The sequence below is a fragment of the Eptesicus fuscus genome, chromosome 14 (assembly GCF_027574615.1).
Source record: "Eptesicus fuscus isolate TK198812 chromosome 14, DD_ASM_mEF_20220401, whole genome shotgun sequence".
In the NCBI taxonomy this organism is placed as follows: Eukaryota; Metazoa; Chordata; class Mammalia; order Chiroptera; family Vespertilionidae; genus Eptesicus; species Eptesicus fuscus.
In genome coordinates this window covers 48,108,000-48,124,709 of record NC_072486.1, presented here as the reverse complement: position 1 = coordinate 48,124,709, position 16,710 = coordinate 48,108,000, and the positions used below count along the sequence as shown (strand labels likewise).

Below are 16,710 nucleotides of genomic sequence, written 5' to 3'. Positions count from 1 at the left end.
TGTATCTCTGCTTTTCTGACTCAAAGGCAATTCAAACTTTACCTGTTCAAAACTGAACTCATGATATCTGCCACATCCCCAACACCCATACAGAAATACAGGAGTCTTCCTTAACACCTGTCTTTCACTTTCCTGCTTCTTAATTATCTCAGGTTGTGTCCACTTTACCCTTTAAACATGTCTTGATTCTAGCTACTCATCGACAAGGTTTGTAGGCAATGACGAATGGTCCAAACCATTACCATGATTCTTCTGAACCATTGCAACAGCCTCTTTCATGGTCTACCTATATCCCCTCTCCTTTCCCTCCAATGCATTCACCAAACTAAAGCCAGAATGATCTTTGAAAACTGCAAATCAGATTATGTCACCTGTGTATAAAACCCTTCAGAGTTACCCATTACCTTCTATACAAAGACCAAAATCCTCAAAACTTTACTCCCTATCTCAGATGAAGTTGGTTGTGGCAAAGTCCTCATCTCATTTGCTCTCCCTAAAGCACTCTAACCTGCTGACTGCCATATACGCCTAATGCTCATAAACACAGTTTCAGAAGCATGACCCTGGAATTGTGGATGCAAACTCTCTTCCTGTTAAAATTCAAGTCAAGTTGTTCAGTGCCGTTGGCTCTTAAACTCCAAATGAGAAGGCCCCCTGGGTCCTTCCTACACAGTCAACTCATAGGCCATAGTGCTTACTGATGTGTTTAAAGTAATATACATTATATTTGTGTCTCATGGGGAGCATGAGATTTTTTTTTTTTATTATTTCTTCTCCTCTGTGCAGATTCAGATACTTGAAGCTTATTACATAGAAACTGACCTGGAAGTCATCTGGCCTTTAGAGAGAATGGTGAGAACGTGGTTACAATGGCTATGCATTCACCTGGGGAAACAGAACAGGCACAGGTGAACATTAAACCATCCCAGGTCCAATGTTGTTGGTCCAAAATGATTAGAGTAAATTGAAGAAAATATGAAACAAACAGAATAAAAAAATTAGGAGGAAAGTCAGCATGGAGCACTGGGGATAAAAGCAGATTTTGCCAATGTAAGGCCAGGAGAGAAACATTGTATTTCAGGACTGCAGAGCCTTGGGAGTACAGTGGGAAACACCTTTAAACAGAGCTGGGCCTTGCAGATGGCCCTGGAAGGAGCTGGGCCTGATGCAGAATGGGGCTGCCTACAAGGAGGTGATATCCAACATCACTGGGAACAGAACTCCATAGAACTCTCTTAACTTTTTTGCTAGATGATAAATTGAAAAGCAGTTAATGAGAGTGATTATTCTGGGCAATGGAATTCAGCCATAAAAGAATTTAATGACCCTGTGCTTCCTCAGTGTCAATTACCCAGCTGTTACAGTTGTTATAGAAGCTATGCAGAGCTTTCAGGATGTGGGGTAGCTGGAATGAGGTAGAGGAGAGCTTTGGAAGGCAGGAAGGAGTAAGCAAATTCTACAGCATTTGTGTACACTAGAAGATAAAAAGAAGAAAGTCTTATTATGGCCTGAATGCTTGTGTCTTCCCCCAAATTCATATGATGATGCAACAAACGCCAGTGTGATGGTATTTAGAGATGAGGCTTTGGAAGGTAATTAGCTTTATATAAAGTCATGATGATGGGGCCTTCATGATGAGATTAGCACCCTGATTAGAAGAGACTGGAAAGAGCTCGAGTGATCTCTCTCTCTCTCTCTCTCTCTCTCTCTCTCTCTCTCTCTCTCTCTCTCTCTGTCTCGTGAGCACACAGCAAGAAGGTAGCTGTCTGCAAGCCAGGGAAAGAGACCTCACCAGGGATAAAATCAGCTGCCATCTTGATCTTAAACTTACAGACAACAGAACTGTGAGAATACATTTCTGTTGTTTAAGCCACCCAGTTATGGTACTTTGTTATAGCAGCCCAAGCTAAGACAGCCACCATGAGGGGGGCTCAGTACATATGGTTTGTATGAATGACTGGGTCACAGGCTGGGGGAGTAGAGGAGGAGCATATGTAGGAGGCATTTCACAGGCTTGGAGAACAATTGTGAACATCACTTCTTCAGTCCATATTTAGTGATATCATGTCATCAGCTTGAAATAAGCCAAGGTATGAGTGTTTATACCATCGGAATAGGCAAACACAAAAAAATCAGGGTTTTTCCCACTGGAGAGCCAGCTGTTTAACATTAACCAGTGTACCATTGGATACATGAGATGAAATCTTTGTGGGAACGGAGGTCCATGGAGTTCTCGTATTCATAATAAACCCTAACCTTTTTGTTGTGGTTGCTATCTCTGTTTTAATTACTAATACACAATGGCACTCTTCAATTATCTTTTATTACCCATCCAGAGTGATTCAGCATTTGTAGACTCTCCTGGCAAAGTTAACCATCATTTAAAGTATTGTTTCTATGGGGAACTGTTTCCAAATTGCAAGTTACTGACTTTAAAATAAACTTTTAGAAAATAGCACATTTGTGAGTTGGGAGCTTTCAATTCTGGGTCCTTGTGGGGAGGTTAGAGAACAAAAAGAATCATGTTGATTTAAAAAAATACAAGTTGCAAGAGAAATCCTAAGTGAAAAGGCAAAAGGAATAGAATTATTGAACTTGGAGGAAAGAGAGATGAGGAGCAATTTAGTCACAGGGGTGAGTGCCAGCTGGGTGTTTGTTTTTTCCACCATAAACATCAGGGATTTGGGTTCACAAGGGGGAAATGTCTTTATGGTGCTATTCTGGGATGTATGGCTTGTGGATTTTATTTTCAACATTTCCAAACTTATTTTCTCCAATCAGGAGTAGTTTACCTAGGATCCATTTTGAGGACCAAGAAATGTTAAGACGAGATTACTTGTCATCTTCAAGGTTCCTATCACCTTCATGTCCCTAAGTCAACAGATGGCATAATGTATTTCAAATTTTTGAGAAACATTATATAATTCAACTAGCAGCCCATTTGCACGAAGATTCGTGCAATAGACCTTCATTCACCTGGCTGCCTGCACCAGTTTTCTGCCGGCACCGGGGACCCAGGCCTTGGCTGTAGCCACCGCCTTCTGCCTTCTTTCAGGGTCGGGGCTTGGCCCTGGGCAGCGGCCTTGGGCTCGGCTGCACCCCAGCCTCCCTGCTACGGATCGCAGGAGCTGACCCCCAGTGGTTGCCTGTGATCCGTGCAGGCTCCCCGCTGGTGCCCAAGGCCGGGCTCGGCCGCACCCTAGCGTCCCTGTGAAGGTTTCCTATTGGGCGTGGCTGGTCGCATGGCTTGTGGGTGTAGCGAAGGTATGGTCAATTTGCATATTACTCTATTATTAGGTAGGATAATACTTTTTGTAACACATCTTGGAATGTAGTCATCACACATCTTAGAATAACTAGAACCAAAATGTATCAGTTTCTATTCAAAAATGAATATCATAAAATTTAAGCTATCTGATATTAGTATAAAAACCTCAAATCAACTACTCTAAATGAATACTTTTTGATCATTTAATGAGGGAAAAGATGTTATTTGGGGATTGATAAATTAGTGTTATTTTAGTTATTTTTATGGAAGCATTTGGGGATACTATTTTCCTGAATGATATTGCAGTACCCTGATTTGGCATTTCCTGAAAATAATATGGAACAAAGAAATTATAGCTGTAACTCTGCTGCTTCAAACCTTAAATGTTTCACAGCACTCCCAGGTCCTGGTTTAATAGTTGCTTTATGATGCGGTTTCAGAATAACGCTCCTAAGCATGGAATAACCCTTCCTCCAAAACTGACATGAATCCATAAAGCTTGTTAACGATGACTATAAAATCCACCGAAAGTATTCTCTGTGGCATATTTTTGGTTTATTTTCTAAAATCCTTAGCTTTCTGAATGTCCCTTCATGATCAGTCTTGCTCATCTCCAGTTTATCTGAGAAACACATACTGTTTCCCTGTGGTTGGCCCACTCCTCTTCTTCACCTTTACACAGTGACGGCCTCTGGCTCTTTGGGTCCTGGCTCCAATGTCTTTTCTCCCAGGAAGTCTTCCTAGGCCCTGGAGACCAGGCTAGTGCCCCGGTGTTGCAGGTTCCCCACTGTTTACTCTGATCCTGTACTCACCAGATTGCCTCCTAACAATGTCTGTTAGTTAAAGCATCCTCTAGACCAGCAGTCGCCAACTGGTGGTCTGCGGACCACTGGTGGTCCGTGAGGTCCGAAAGGTTGGCAACTGCTGCTGAGAGCTCCTTGAGAGCTCAGGATCTTCTAAGCGGCAAGATAGGGCTCTTATCACATAGCCTGCAAAGAAAACCACAGAACACTCACCCTACACTCGGAACACACTCACCATGTGTTCAGGTTGTTGATGCATCTCCTCCACACCCGCAGCTAGGAGCTTTCCTCAAGGGTGGTGATGCATTTCATGCATCTTTACAATCCAGTAAGTCATGCCGTGACTAGTGTGGGTTAAGTGTATGTTTAATCCTGTGTTTGCCAATAAGGACACTGGCATTTTTGAGCAAGACAATTCTTAATTGTACAAGACAATCCCATAAATTAGAGGACATCGGCAGTCCTGTCCCTGCCCACAAAATTCCAGTGGTACCCCCCATCATTTGAACAACACCCTCCCATAAACACATACTATTACATACACATGCACACACACCCATGTGAATGCACACCCATGCACATACACATGTGAATACACGCACACCTGCACATGCACACACGTTTGTAAATGTTCTTGGAGTTGGGGGGGGGCTCAAGAGGAAAATAGTACTCCCCATAGCTGAGAGCCTGTAGCCAACTGAACTCTTTTTGTGACAACTCAGTGAGAAGCAGAACATGGTAGTCTCTGCAACAGTGCCAGGTGACTTACTGGAGGATTGCATGTGCGTGGTGGTGTCAGGTGGGGTACAGAGTGGCATCTGTACCCTCAATAAAACACAGTAACATGTCTTTGTAATATAACTAACTAATCTTTATTGAACGTTTATTACATATCCCACACACTGGGTAAAGTGTTAAACTTTGGTAACTTAATCCTCATAACAACCTGTGTGGCCCCATTTTTCAGAAAAGGAAACTGAGGCTTAGAGGGTTTCAAGCCATGGACCAAGTTAGCACCCTGGGTTAGCATCAAGGCCAAGATTCATCCACTGGAGTCTGACTCCAGAACCTGAGTCACCGTGCCACGTTGGCTCTGCTAGACTATTTAACAAGAGGAAACTTCAAAATTCCCAGATAAAAGAACCCTTTTCAAGCAGGCATCCTCAAACTACAGCCCGCGGGCCACATGCAGGTGTTTTTGCCGTTTTGTTTTTTTACTTCAAAATAAGATATGTGCAGTGTGCATAGGAATTTGTTCATAGTTTTTTTTTTAAACTATAGTCCGGCCCTCCAACTGTCTGAGGGACAGTGAACTGGCCCCCTGTTTAAAAAGTTTGAGTACCCCTGCTTTTCAAGTGTGTCCCTCCTATTGATTATAATATAGAATACGTTTCACAAAATATATTCTGTGTAGTGTTAATTTAGTGGGATGAGAATAATGGGTTCTATGGGCAAAGAAGTTTGAGAAATCCTTTCAGAAGGGCATGTGTACAGGGCAATGAAACAGTAACTCTGAAAACCAAACAAACCTCAGAAGGGTGCCTCAGTGTTTCACAGTGAGTCCAGAGGTGATTTCAGAATATTCGGGAGCAAACAGTGGGAAAAACTACAGCAGGAGCTGGTCTGCCAGGAAATGATTAAAAGCCAATTAGCACTGATTAGGCTACAGGAAAAGACTGATGAAGGGTTAGTGACCTTTCTTCTAGTTTCATCATAACAATAAGTACAATTTATTATGTGCAAATTACTTAAGTATCTTTTGTAATTTTCACTATTATGATCTCCCTTTCACAGATAAAGTACTGAGTCCTAGAGGAGTTGGTGAAGTAGCTTCCCCTAAGGCCGAATGATTATTTAATGGCAGTGCCGAATTTGAACCCAGTTCTAACTTCATGTCTTGTGATTTGAAACACTATCCACACAGCTCCCAGGTCTTATGGTTTGCTCAGGGGCTCTCCGAGTGAGTGAATGTCCAAAGTGAAACCATCTCAAAGACATGCCCGGGAGTGCCTTGAATTGGTGATTCATGTTACAACACCACCTTCATTTCAGTGTATCTCTTCAATCTAAATTAGTTATCGGGTCTGAGTACTAAACTTGAAGTTTCTTTCTGGCATGATTTACATTTCTTAATTTTACTATTATATTTTAAATTTACAGATCTCCACATTGTTGCATGATTCTTTTTTTTTTTTCTTTTTTTGTGTGGATTTGTGTTGATGAAATGACATCCATCTGCCTAGGAGTGCACCCAGTCTGATCCCCTTCCTGGAGTCAGAGTGTGTCCTTGGTGAACTGCCTTAGCAGCCGCTCCAGAACTGACCATTGACCAGGGTTTAAATTGTTGGTGGTACCTGCATCCAACTTCTCCTCATTTTTCAATTTCCTCTTTCCTTTTCTTTACAACAGATGTTGGTGCATTTTTTGAAGAGGGAATGTGGCTACGGTATAACTTCCAGGCACCTGGGATCAACAGCAAAGAACTGGGCAGCAGATCGGAGAGCTCACCAGATCCACAGGGCCCACTGCCAGACCTGGCCCATGAGCAGATTCGGTTCAGCTTCAGTACCTCCAAGGCACCCTGTATTCTCCTCTACGTCAGTTCTCTCACCACTGACTTCTTGGCGGTCCTCGTCAAACCCACCGGTAAGGACAAAGACAGCTAGCCGTTGAATTAAGTAGAGATGAGCTTTGAAGCAGTGAAATTAATTTTATATAAATCAATGAGTTATCATGATTATGATAATGATCAATAGGTTCCTACAGAACATATGGATGTTCAGTAGAAATAGAGAATCAGAGGAATTTGCGTTCCTAACCAGTCTCAGAATTTTACATTCATAAAATATCCCTAACATAAAGGTCACTTAAAACAGGGGTATATTTACACTTGTAATATTGGGACCATCTTGGTCTCTAGATATGCACTGAGCCAAAGAGAGTCAGACAGGTGGCTAAGACAGGCATCCTGGTGGCAATGTGAGCATGGCCTTGTGGCCTGACTTAGAGAGAAGTGTAAATCTTCCTAATGCATATAAACTTGAGATCTAAGACACCTACAGATTTAAGATCACTTTTTGGTTTTTTTACTAAAGAATATATTTTAGGTGTATCAAGGAGCAAATCTCTCTAACTCATTTCCCAGAGAGCTTGTGTAGCTGGCACTGTGGAGGTCCCTCTCTCATCATCTTGCTCTTCAGTGGTTAGGCTCTGCAGCTTTCTTTGATGGCGACTGCAGGTTGTAACATCTGAAAGATCAAGGTCTTCTTCCAAGGGAACCAAGAATTATTATTAACATAATTCAGCTCGAGTTTTGAAAAATAGCAAATTCTTCAACTTGTTCTTTGGCCAATACACTGTAAGTTTAAAAGATGGGTAAATAAATGCTAGGATTTTCCCTTTTAGAAATTATTCCTAAAGTAATTAGCCAAAAATTAGATAGAAATTTAGCATGAAGGTGTCCATTATGGTGTTACTTATAGGAATTAGAAAGGACTGAGAAGTTTAACTTGAGTAAAATTTTGGTTTGTGAAAGAGGGAATCACAATTTTATGCAATGTTATATATCCATTAAGAATACTATTCATGAGGAGTAATTAATGGCATGGAGAAAAATATTTTAGCAGTATCATGTTAAACCAAAAAAAGGGGCAAGATACAGTTTTGACTGTCCAATGTCAGTCTAACTTTGTGAAAAATATATGGATAGCCGAAACCGGTTTGGCTCAGTGGATAGAGCATCAGCCTGCAGACTGAAAGGTCCCAGGTTTGATTCTGGTCAGGGGCATGTACCTTGGTTGCGGGCACATCCCCAGTGGGGGGTGTGCAAGAGGCAGCTGATCGATGTTTCTCTATCATCGATGTTTCTAACTCTCTATCCCTCTCTCTTCCTCTCTCTAAAAAAATCAATAAAATATATTTTTTTTAAAAATATATATATATACATATACATATATATATATATATGGATAGCCAGAAAAGCAACAATGTGAACATCAGGTGTCCGTTTGGATGTTGGTTTGCTGCTCCTTAGTAATACTCTTCTACACATGTCAGTGCCCACACTGAGCAAGGATCACTTTCTAAATAGCAAAAAGAATACATAAAATCAGTGAGGAAGCAGGAGGAAAAGGTACATAGCCCCTGCTTTCCAAGAGTTCATGAGTTAAGTTTACATCTCCTGGATCTGGCTAAATAGATTTGTAATCCACTGATGTTGTCCAACCTAGGTGGGCAGGGACGATGGTTCTCACATTTAGCTTGTCAAGAATTTAATGAACACAACCCAGTAGATGCTGTATTGTCTGCTCCTCAAGACATGGCCATGCAAAAATGTGGTCCCCAACTGTATTCAGTAACTCAACAGCCAACACCCACCCTGAGAGTACGCATGCTGGTGTTTGTGGGCATTTGTCACAGGCAAGGATTTTCATTTAATATCAGTTGCAGGCAAGGGTTTTCATTTAATAGTAAATTGATTTAATATCAGTGACTACCATGGAATGATGCCCAAAGCATGCTAAGTGTTTCACATGTATCCATTCCTATGAACACACATCTTCGTGCCATAGACACTATTCTATCCCCTTTCTACAGGTGACCTGGGGTACATAGGTTCAGTGACTTGTGTACCCAGTGGGTGAAGGCAAACCCAGGTTTCTAGGCCCAGGTGTCTGGTTCCAGGCCCAGAGCTCTGAGCTGCTCTCTCCATGCTGCAGAGACCCCAGGACCCTCTCAGTGCATTTGCAAAACATAGCCAGCCGGGTTCTGTCAGATTATTATAAGGCCATCCTCAAACTGCTGATGAAAATTGGGCTTTTTTATACTTCAAATACTGACGTTTTTTATTAACTGATATATAAAAAAAAAAAAAATTTTGAGGAAGTCATTTAGGGGAAAAAAATCAATAAGGACTCTGTCAAAATATTTTTTTAAAAAAACTAGAATGTCTTATCTAAATGTCTTGGCACCCCTCTAACTTGACATAGTCGAGCTGTGTTCTCTTCACTGTTCCCCAGAGGCAGGTCCTCCCCCAGTTCTGACAGTGCTCTGACTCAGATACCCAGACTCACAAGCCTGGTATCATCCATGCACATTCCACCCTTCCCCATCTTGTGGGCCATCAGGCAAAACAGTCCTGTGGAGCTTCTGTTTGGGAGGCCACACCCAGCGTCTTTAGCAGCCCTCGCCTCCCATAGGGCTCCTGGGACCCCGTTACCCCTTCATGGGACAGCAGGGCCCCTCCGTGTGTCCACCAGGGTACTATGTCCCAATCAAGCTCTCTGCTTCCAGTCCCTTCCACCTTAACCACCCACCACAGCCAGAGTGGGCCTTCCTTTATGCTCAGTATCCCTATCATAGAAGGAGTAGTGCCTCCTTCTCCCCCCAGGACCACAGGAGAAACCCAAAATCCTGCAACCTTCCAACCGAGCCCTACCACCTGCCTCGTGGGGAAGAGCTCTGAGTATGGAACCAAAATGCCAGGGTTTGAATTCTGCATCTGCATTTGTGGGTTGTGAGATGTAAGTTTCCTATCTGTAAAATACTGTCTGCCGCATAGGGTGTTGTGAAAATCAATGTGTAAAGCACTTATGACATGTAAATGTTAGAGGTTATTATTATCCACATCCCCTGTCTTGTCACACATTCAGTGACAAAGGAATTTGTTCTCCCCAAGGGCTCCGTGGACATCTGTGTTCCTGCCCATTACATTCCCTTTTATGGAAAAGCCCCATCTTCCTCTCTGATCTAAGACATGCCTTTCTTTCTTTTTTTTTCTCTCCTCTCTTTTTTTTTCAATTACAGTTCACATTCAATATCAGTTTGTATCTGTTTCAGTATACAGCTTGGTGGTTAGACAATCACATACTTTACAAAGTGTTCCTCCCGGTATTTCAATGTAGACCCAGGTCAAGTCTCGTCTCCTTTCAATGATGACTCCTTACTTTAAACTCCTGTTACACTTATTTTCAATGTCATCTGCTAGGCACTTAGTGCCCTGTGTTGTTATCTGTCTTTGTTATAAGTACTCCCTGTCTTCCCAGTGAGATGAGAGGCTTGAGCCCACACTAGTTGCCAATAAGTGAGTGTTTACGATGACAGTGGTGGCGACCAGGAGAGAGTAAATCTGAAAAGCGCATGAGTGGCGGCAGCCAGTACAGGAGCAGTTCCTTAAGGCTGCTTTCATGCCCTCAGGAGATGAACACTTAAGAATATTTTATTTTAAGGAATAAATATTAATATTTCTCCCTATCATCATGTTGTACTTCTCTTGTGCTATAATTTGAAAGCAATCAATATAGCATTTGAATTTTATTATTCAAGAATATTGCTATTATGGTTTATAGATATTTATTATATATAATTTAAAGATCCAACTCATCTTTTTTCTCAAAGCAAATTATTTCTGTTGCCATTGAGGGAAACGGTTATAGACATCTTAAATCATATTTACAAAGTTCAAGAAAGCAAGAAAAGAGAGAAATAATTTTTAAAAATCACAACTGAATACTGATTTGAATGAGATTGGGGAACTTAAAGGGACCAACAACAGAGACAGTAGAGAGGAGAATGTCCAGTTTTTTGCATAATTACCAGTCCCTCTGAGCTCTGGCCTTCAAAGGCAGAGCCTTCGTTTACTTCTCTGTCTTCCCAGACGCAGGCACAGCCTGGCCCACACTGGGGAACTGGGGCTGGTTGTATGAAAAGTGACTCTACACTTACAGAAAAACAGATAGCCTACTTTCAGACCCTGAAAATTGGATTCAACAGTGCTTTGCACAATCACTAAATAAATGTGTTCTGAAGAAATGAATAAATAAATGACAAATGAGTACAGCTATATGTTTAAGAAAGTTGGCTGAGATTATACAAGGTTGGAGCACCAGAAGGAAAAGGGAGTCAAGACAGTCAACTTTCTGCATGTTCAGATAACCACCTGATCATCTCCTTCACTCTGAAACTATAGATTATTTTTAGTGCTATTAGGATAAAGGAAAAAATAGGGTAAAACACTGAAGAATGGGGAAGAGAAGCAACTCAGGAAAAGGGAGCAGCATATTCCAAGGTCCTGAGGTAGGAAGAATTTAATTTCTAGGGCATAAGAGAAGTTGAAGGTAACAAACGTTAAAAGAGAGAAGGTAAATGGTATGACTTGAAAATAAAGTAACAGGCAGAACTCAGATCAGACAGGGCATCATAAGGTACAATAAGAATGTATGTCTTCATCTTATGAGCAACTGGAAGACTTTGAAAAATGTTAAGTAAGGCATTGAAAGAATCAATTATGCATTTTGAAAAGACCTGTCTGCAAAGAAAACGTGGGAAAGAAAAAAGCACAGGAGCAGGGAGATCATCGTTCATTCATTCAACAAAATTTATTCACACCTACCAAGTATCAGACATTATACTCTACATTGGAATAATATCATAAATTATATATACAGAAGTCCTTGCTCTCATGAAACTTACATTTGAGCAGAAAAACACAGACAATAAATTAAGGACAATATGTAGTACATTGTATTATAAAAACTATAATAGGCCAAAACCGGTTTGGCTCAATGGATAGAGCGTCGGTCTGTGGACTGAAAGGTCCCAGGTTCGATTCCGGTCAAGGGCATGTACATTGGCTGCGGGCACATCCCCGGTAGGGGGTGTGCAGGAGGCAGCTGGTCGATGATTCTCTCTCATCGATGTTTCTAGCTCTCTATCCCTCTCCCTTCCTCTCTGTAAAAAATCAATAAAACATATTTTAAAAAAAAACTATAATAAGGGGGGGAAATAAGGCAGAAAAGGGAGGGCCTGGACAACAGAAAGGAGTGGGTAAATTCTGCTTTTAATGAAAAAGCCACTGAAATAATCACTAAGAAGATAATATTTGAGCAAAGACCCAAAGGGAGTGAGGAGTCAGCCAGACAGATAACTGGGGTGTAAGCATCCTAGATGGAAGAATCAGCAAGTGCTGATTCTTGAGGAAGGTCCTGAGGAAGGAACATGCTGGCTTCTGGAGAAACAGCAAAGAGGCTACAGCAAGCAAGGAGGTGAATAATAAGAGATTATGTCAGAGGTGATAGTGGAAGATCCTATAAGGCCTGGAGAGCCATTATGAAGAGTTCCATTTTTACTACAGGTGAGATAGGAGGAAGGCATTGGAAGGTTCTGAGCAGGGGATCACTTGAAGTATCAGGTGGAGAGGAAATGGGTCTGTGAGGGGCAGAGACCAGGGTGGGGAAGGTGAGGGTAGGGCAGAAGCAAGAGGTTAACATGGAGGCTAGTACAATAACTCAAGCCAAAGTGATGGTGGCTTGGTCTAGGGGTAGTAATGGTGATGGTAAAAAGCAATAAGATTGGAGGTATATTTTGAATAGCCAGGAAGATTTGTTGACAGACTATACATGTATTCTAGAAGGAAGAGGGGAGTTGGATCTTTCGGCAGGAGTAGCTGGAGGGATGAAGGAAAATGGCAGTGGAATATGGGGGGTGGGGTAAGATCAAGAGTCTGTTTTTGCATCCGTTGTGTTTGAGGTGTCGATAAGAGAATGGGAAGAGCAGAGAACAGGGGACTCACCGGAGAGTGAGGTGAGGTCAAGACAGTCACTGATATGGAGTGGCCAACACAAGGCACCAGGGGCGAGGGGCGAGAAGCTCTGATGGAGCTGAGATAGCAGGGGAGTCGTTCTTGTGCGTTTCACACAGGGCATTCTAAGCACCATGGAGCCCCTGTGGGTACAGAGATGGAGAAGAATGGGGCAATTTAGACACATTTCAGAGATGAAAACCAACAATGTTTGATTGAAATGCTGTGATCAAAGGGATCTAGAATAAATACTAAGGTAAAACTCAGAACTAGCAAAGGTTTGTTGAATTCGCTTCAAATGCAAAAATAGGAAATGCAATGCATTCTTGATTATCCTAATGAATGTTTCTTGCAACTCCGGGAACTTGGCAGAATATTTTAAGTAGCACTTATAATGCTGGAATGCCTAGGTGAGGAAAGGCAACATTTAGAAACTATTGCATTTATTTGTGTATATATAAGAGCATGAGGAATATCTGGAAGGTGATATGGCCACAGAGTTAGAGTAGTTACCTTGGGATGGTGAGGTTTCCAGTGACTTTATTTTTTTATTTCTGTGTACTAAATTTTAATCATTATGTTTTATTTCACAACTTAAAAATCATAATATCAGTTTTGTTCCTGTAGAAGGTGCATGAAAGAGGCCACAAGGAATCCATGAGGTGATTTGCAATTGGTCAGACTCCATTTTTTTAACGTTGGAGATGTTAGCTATTAAAATGAAGGTTCCAATTTGAGTGAAAAATGAGATAAAAATATTGGTCTTTAAAAATCATAAATAAGACATAAAAGTTATGTTTGCCATGCAGATTAATTAAAAACAGGATCTAGAATATTACATGAGTCTTCTTGAATATCGTTTGTCATTATTGGGAAGAAACAAGAAGGAGGGGAAAAAGAATAATTCATCCAGTCAAAGTGAGCTTTCACAGAGGCGACCAGGACTCGGGACCTGGGAAGCCCATCATTTCCTTTGTTTTGCATTTGGATTGAAGCAGTCTCTAACCTCAAATAAAAGTAATTGCTTTGCTCCCTTGCTGTCAGCAAAGCCACCCCAAATCCCATATGTTTATCTTTTATAAGTTATGTTTGTTTTTAATATTATATGCTCATGATTCTTTCATATGCCAAATGGCATGCTTTGCCGATGCTGTGAGACTGTCCCTATACCCTGCATTTATTTTTTACTTCAGAGTATTTTGTGGAGCCTCCACATTCCTATATTGTATATATTTTCATTCTTCCTTCCCAGGCACATTCCCACCTTGGATCATTTTATACCTTTTGCTGCTCAAACTTTGAGATCATGGTCACTGATGGCTCACTGTAGGTAGATTGTAAACACGCGGGTGCCAAGTGCTGTTAACCCTCATGGATGAGTGTGCCTCAGAGCTAGAGACTCAGAATTCAGAATGGCAGATGTAATTGATGGACATCAAAGGAGGGAGCAGGGTTCAATGCAAACCTAAGTGTGAAACCTGGAAAAAAATTACTGAGTTTTTTTCCTGCTCCTTATATAGGAAACTTACAAATTCGCTACAACCTGGGTGGCACCAGAGAGCCGTATAATATCGATGTAGACCACAGGAACGTGGCCAATGGACAACCCCACAGTGTTAACATCACCCGTCATGAGAAGACCATACTGCTCAAGGTACTACATATGTGTGCATATCAATTGTGTATGATATAGTATGATAACCTCTATCCTCTATAATACTTGGCCATTGGTTTTATTTGGTTTTGTTTTGGAGGTGAGACAGATGGAAGAAATGCATGCTCATACTTTCTCCTACAGATTCCTAATTAGTGAAGTAGAAAGATACGTAGTTCTTCTAGCAAAGACAATGATGAAGTTGATGGAAATGAAATTTCATAGGGAGAAGCTAGAATAAATGTTGACTCTGTATATTCTCGTAGCTTTCCTCCTATGGTCCACACAGCCATCAATCTACTGTTTTTATCCACGGCACCATCTTTTTCCTCCATACGCTCAGATGTCTGAGGCTTAACATTTCCCAGCAAAGGCTACTTTGGTTTATCTGACCTATTTCTTTCACTCTTCCGACATAATATGCATACTGTATTTTTTGTCTCTGTGGATGCTTTGTCTTAAAAATCTTCAGAACACAAACCTTCCACAGAACCTCAGACCCTGCTTGTAGACTCTTAGCACACAAAGGGATGGTTCTATCATGACGCTTGAATTTTATGTCAGGTTCATTGTATTATCCCTACTCCTACCACCAATTTTTACAATAAAGAAACCAGCCTGGGAGGCACCATGAATAAAACATAGCATGAGGAGGTCTCCCTGGGAACCAAGCCAAAAGATCAAGGATGGGAACTGTCACTGCCTTCTCCAGGAGTTCAGAAAAGACACCTGTCGGCAGGAAGAACTGCGGGGATGCTGTTCTGTCAGTGGAGTGGAGTGTCATTTGGCAGGGGTTCAGCCGCCTCTCAGACCTCGTTCAGATTTGGCTCCTTGCTGAGGGAAGTGCAGGTTGTAAGAAAAGGTGCAGCCCTGTCTCTTTCTGAGCACAGGTGGATGTCAGATTCATAACTTGATAGGGAGTTTATGCTTGGCCTATAGCCATCAATGCTAGAGGGTATTTTAAGGATAGGTCTTTCCTAGGAAAAAAATAACAACGGGAAGTTACAGCTTACTGTGCAGTCAAACGTAGTGGAAATAAGGTGACTTCACAGTGACAGCAGAGTCTCTGTGCCTAGCTAAGTGCCTGGCACATAGTAGGTCCTGCAAATTATTTACTAAGTAAACCAAGCCCATCTGTATCCATGACTCCTGGTTTATAGCGCTTTATCAACATTGTGTTTATTGGCTTTTCATTAGAGACATTCTCTTGTTTTAAACCATGCCATCTCATTTCTTTTAAAGTAAGTGATTTATCTTGCCATTTTACCATTGCAAAATAATATTAAAAGATAAAAAGAGCTCAGTAATTGGCTCTAAAGACAATATAACAGAGGAGACCCGCCACAGCTGTAGACTCATGCAAGGCTAACCCTCACTCTCTCCAAGAAAACGCCTGTTTATTAGGACCGAGCCCTATGGGTTGCAGAACCACAGGCAAAGATGAGGATGGGGTTAGTGGGAACAAAGGGTAGAGGGATAGGCTAAATAATTCCATTTCTGGATATATTTTCCAAAATGAGAGTTTGGAGTTAGAGTAGATTAAGAAGGACTTTCTTCTGGTACATTCCATTAAGTTCTGCATGCCCCACACTGGGGATCCAGCCCACAACCAGGCATGTGCCCTGAGCAGGAATTAAACTGTGACCTCCTGGTTTATAGGTCAATGCTCAACCACTGAGCCACACTGGCTTGGCTAACCAGCTTAATCAGAGCGGCAGTCTGCCACAGTGAATTAGAGAGGGATGGACTATTTTCAGAACCTGGAGTTTTAGAGCCTGGAAAGCCAGGGAAATTCAGATAGTGGATAATACAGAGACAGCTGAGAACCCAGGGAACTGAGGAGACTCTGGGAAGCTTCTGTTCCCATTGCTCAGAGTTATTTGGTTGCCAGTAACCAAAGACCAATTCAAAATTCATTTGTAGGAAGAATTCCTAGAATCAGTCCTGGAATTTAAGAAAGAGAAAACCAAAATTTTAGAAGAGAATCCAGGGGAGCAGAAGGAGCAAAACAAATACTAGAATGCCATTGAGCCCCTCTCTCTCTCCACCCCTATCCCTCCCTCCCCTGCCCCCCCCCCCCCATCATCTCTGCCTGTCCATCCCTCCGTGAGGACTGCATGAATACCTCTCACTACAGCCTCCATCCTTCACATATTCCTGGACACAGGCTCACATCTTCCTGGTTTTGCTAACAGAAAAAGGACCTAGTTTCTTTGTTCTCTTTTTTAAATCCCAAGGACAGTCCTGGCTTGGGTCACATGCTGACCCTTTTGCAGGGGCAATAACTGATAGCCCCTAATCAAATCTCATGACTAGAGTGGGGAGTTGGGGAGAATCCTCCAGGAGAACAGGACCACAGCCCCAGAGAAAGGAAACAAGATTGCTATGGAAAGCATGGGCTGTTTGT

The 16,710-nt window shown here is 41.8% G+C and overlaps 1 protein-coding gene across 1 annotated transcript in view; it reads left to right on the top strand.

Moving 5' to 3' along the window:
• CNTNAP2 (contactin associated protein 2) overlaps positions 1 to 16,710 on the top strand; it is a 1,332,959-nt gene that overhangs the window by 1,190,155 nt on the left and 126,094 nt on the right. Inside the window, exons 19-20 of the mRNA XM_054726631.1 lie at positions 6,481 to 6,717; positions 14,170 to 14,303. Coding sequence (XP_054582606.1) covers positions 6,481 to 6,717; positions 14,170 to 14,303 — 371 coding nt within the window. The remainder of the gene's footprint in view (positions 1 to 6,480; positions 6,718 to 14,169; positions 14,304 to 16,710) is intronic.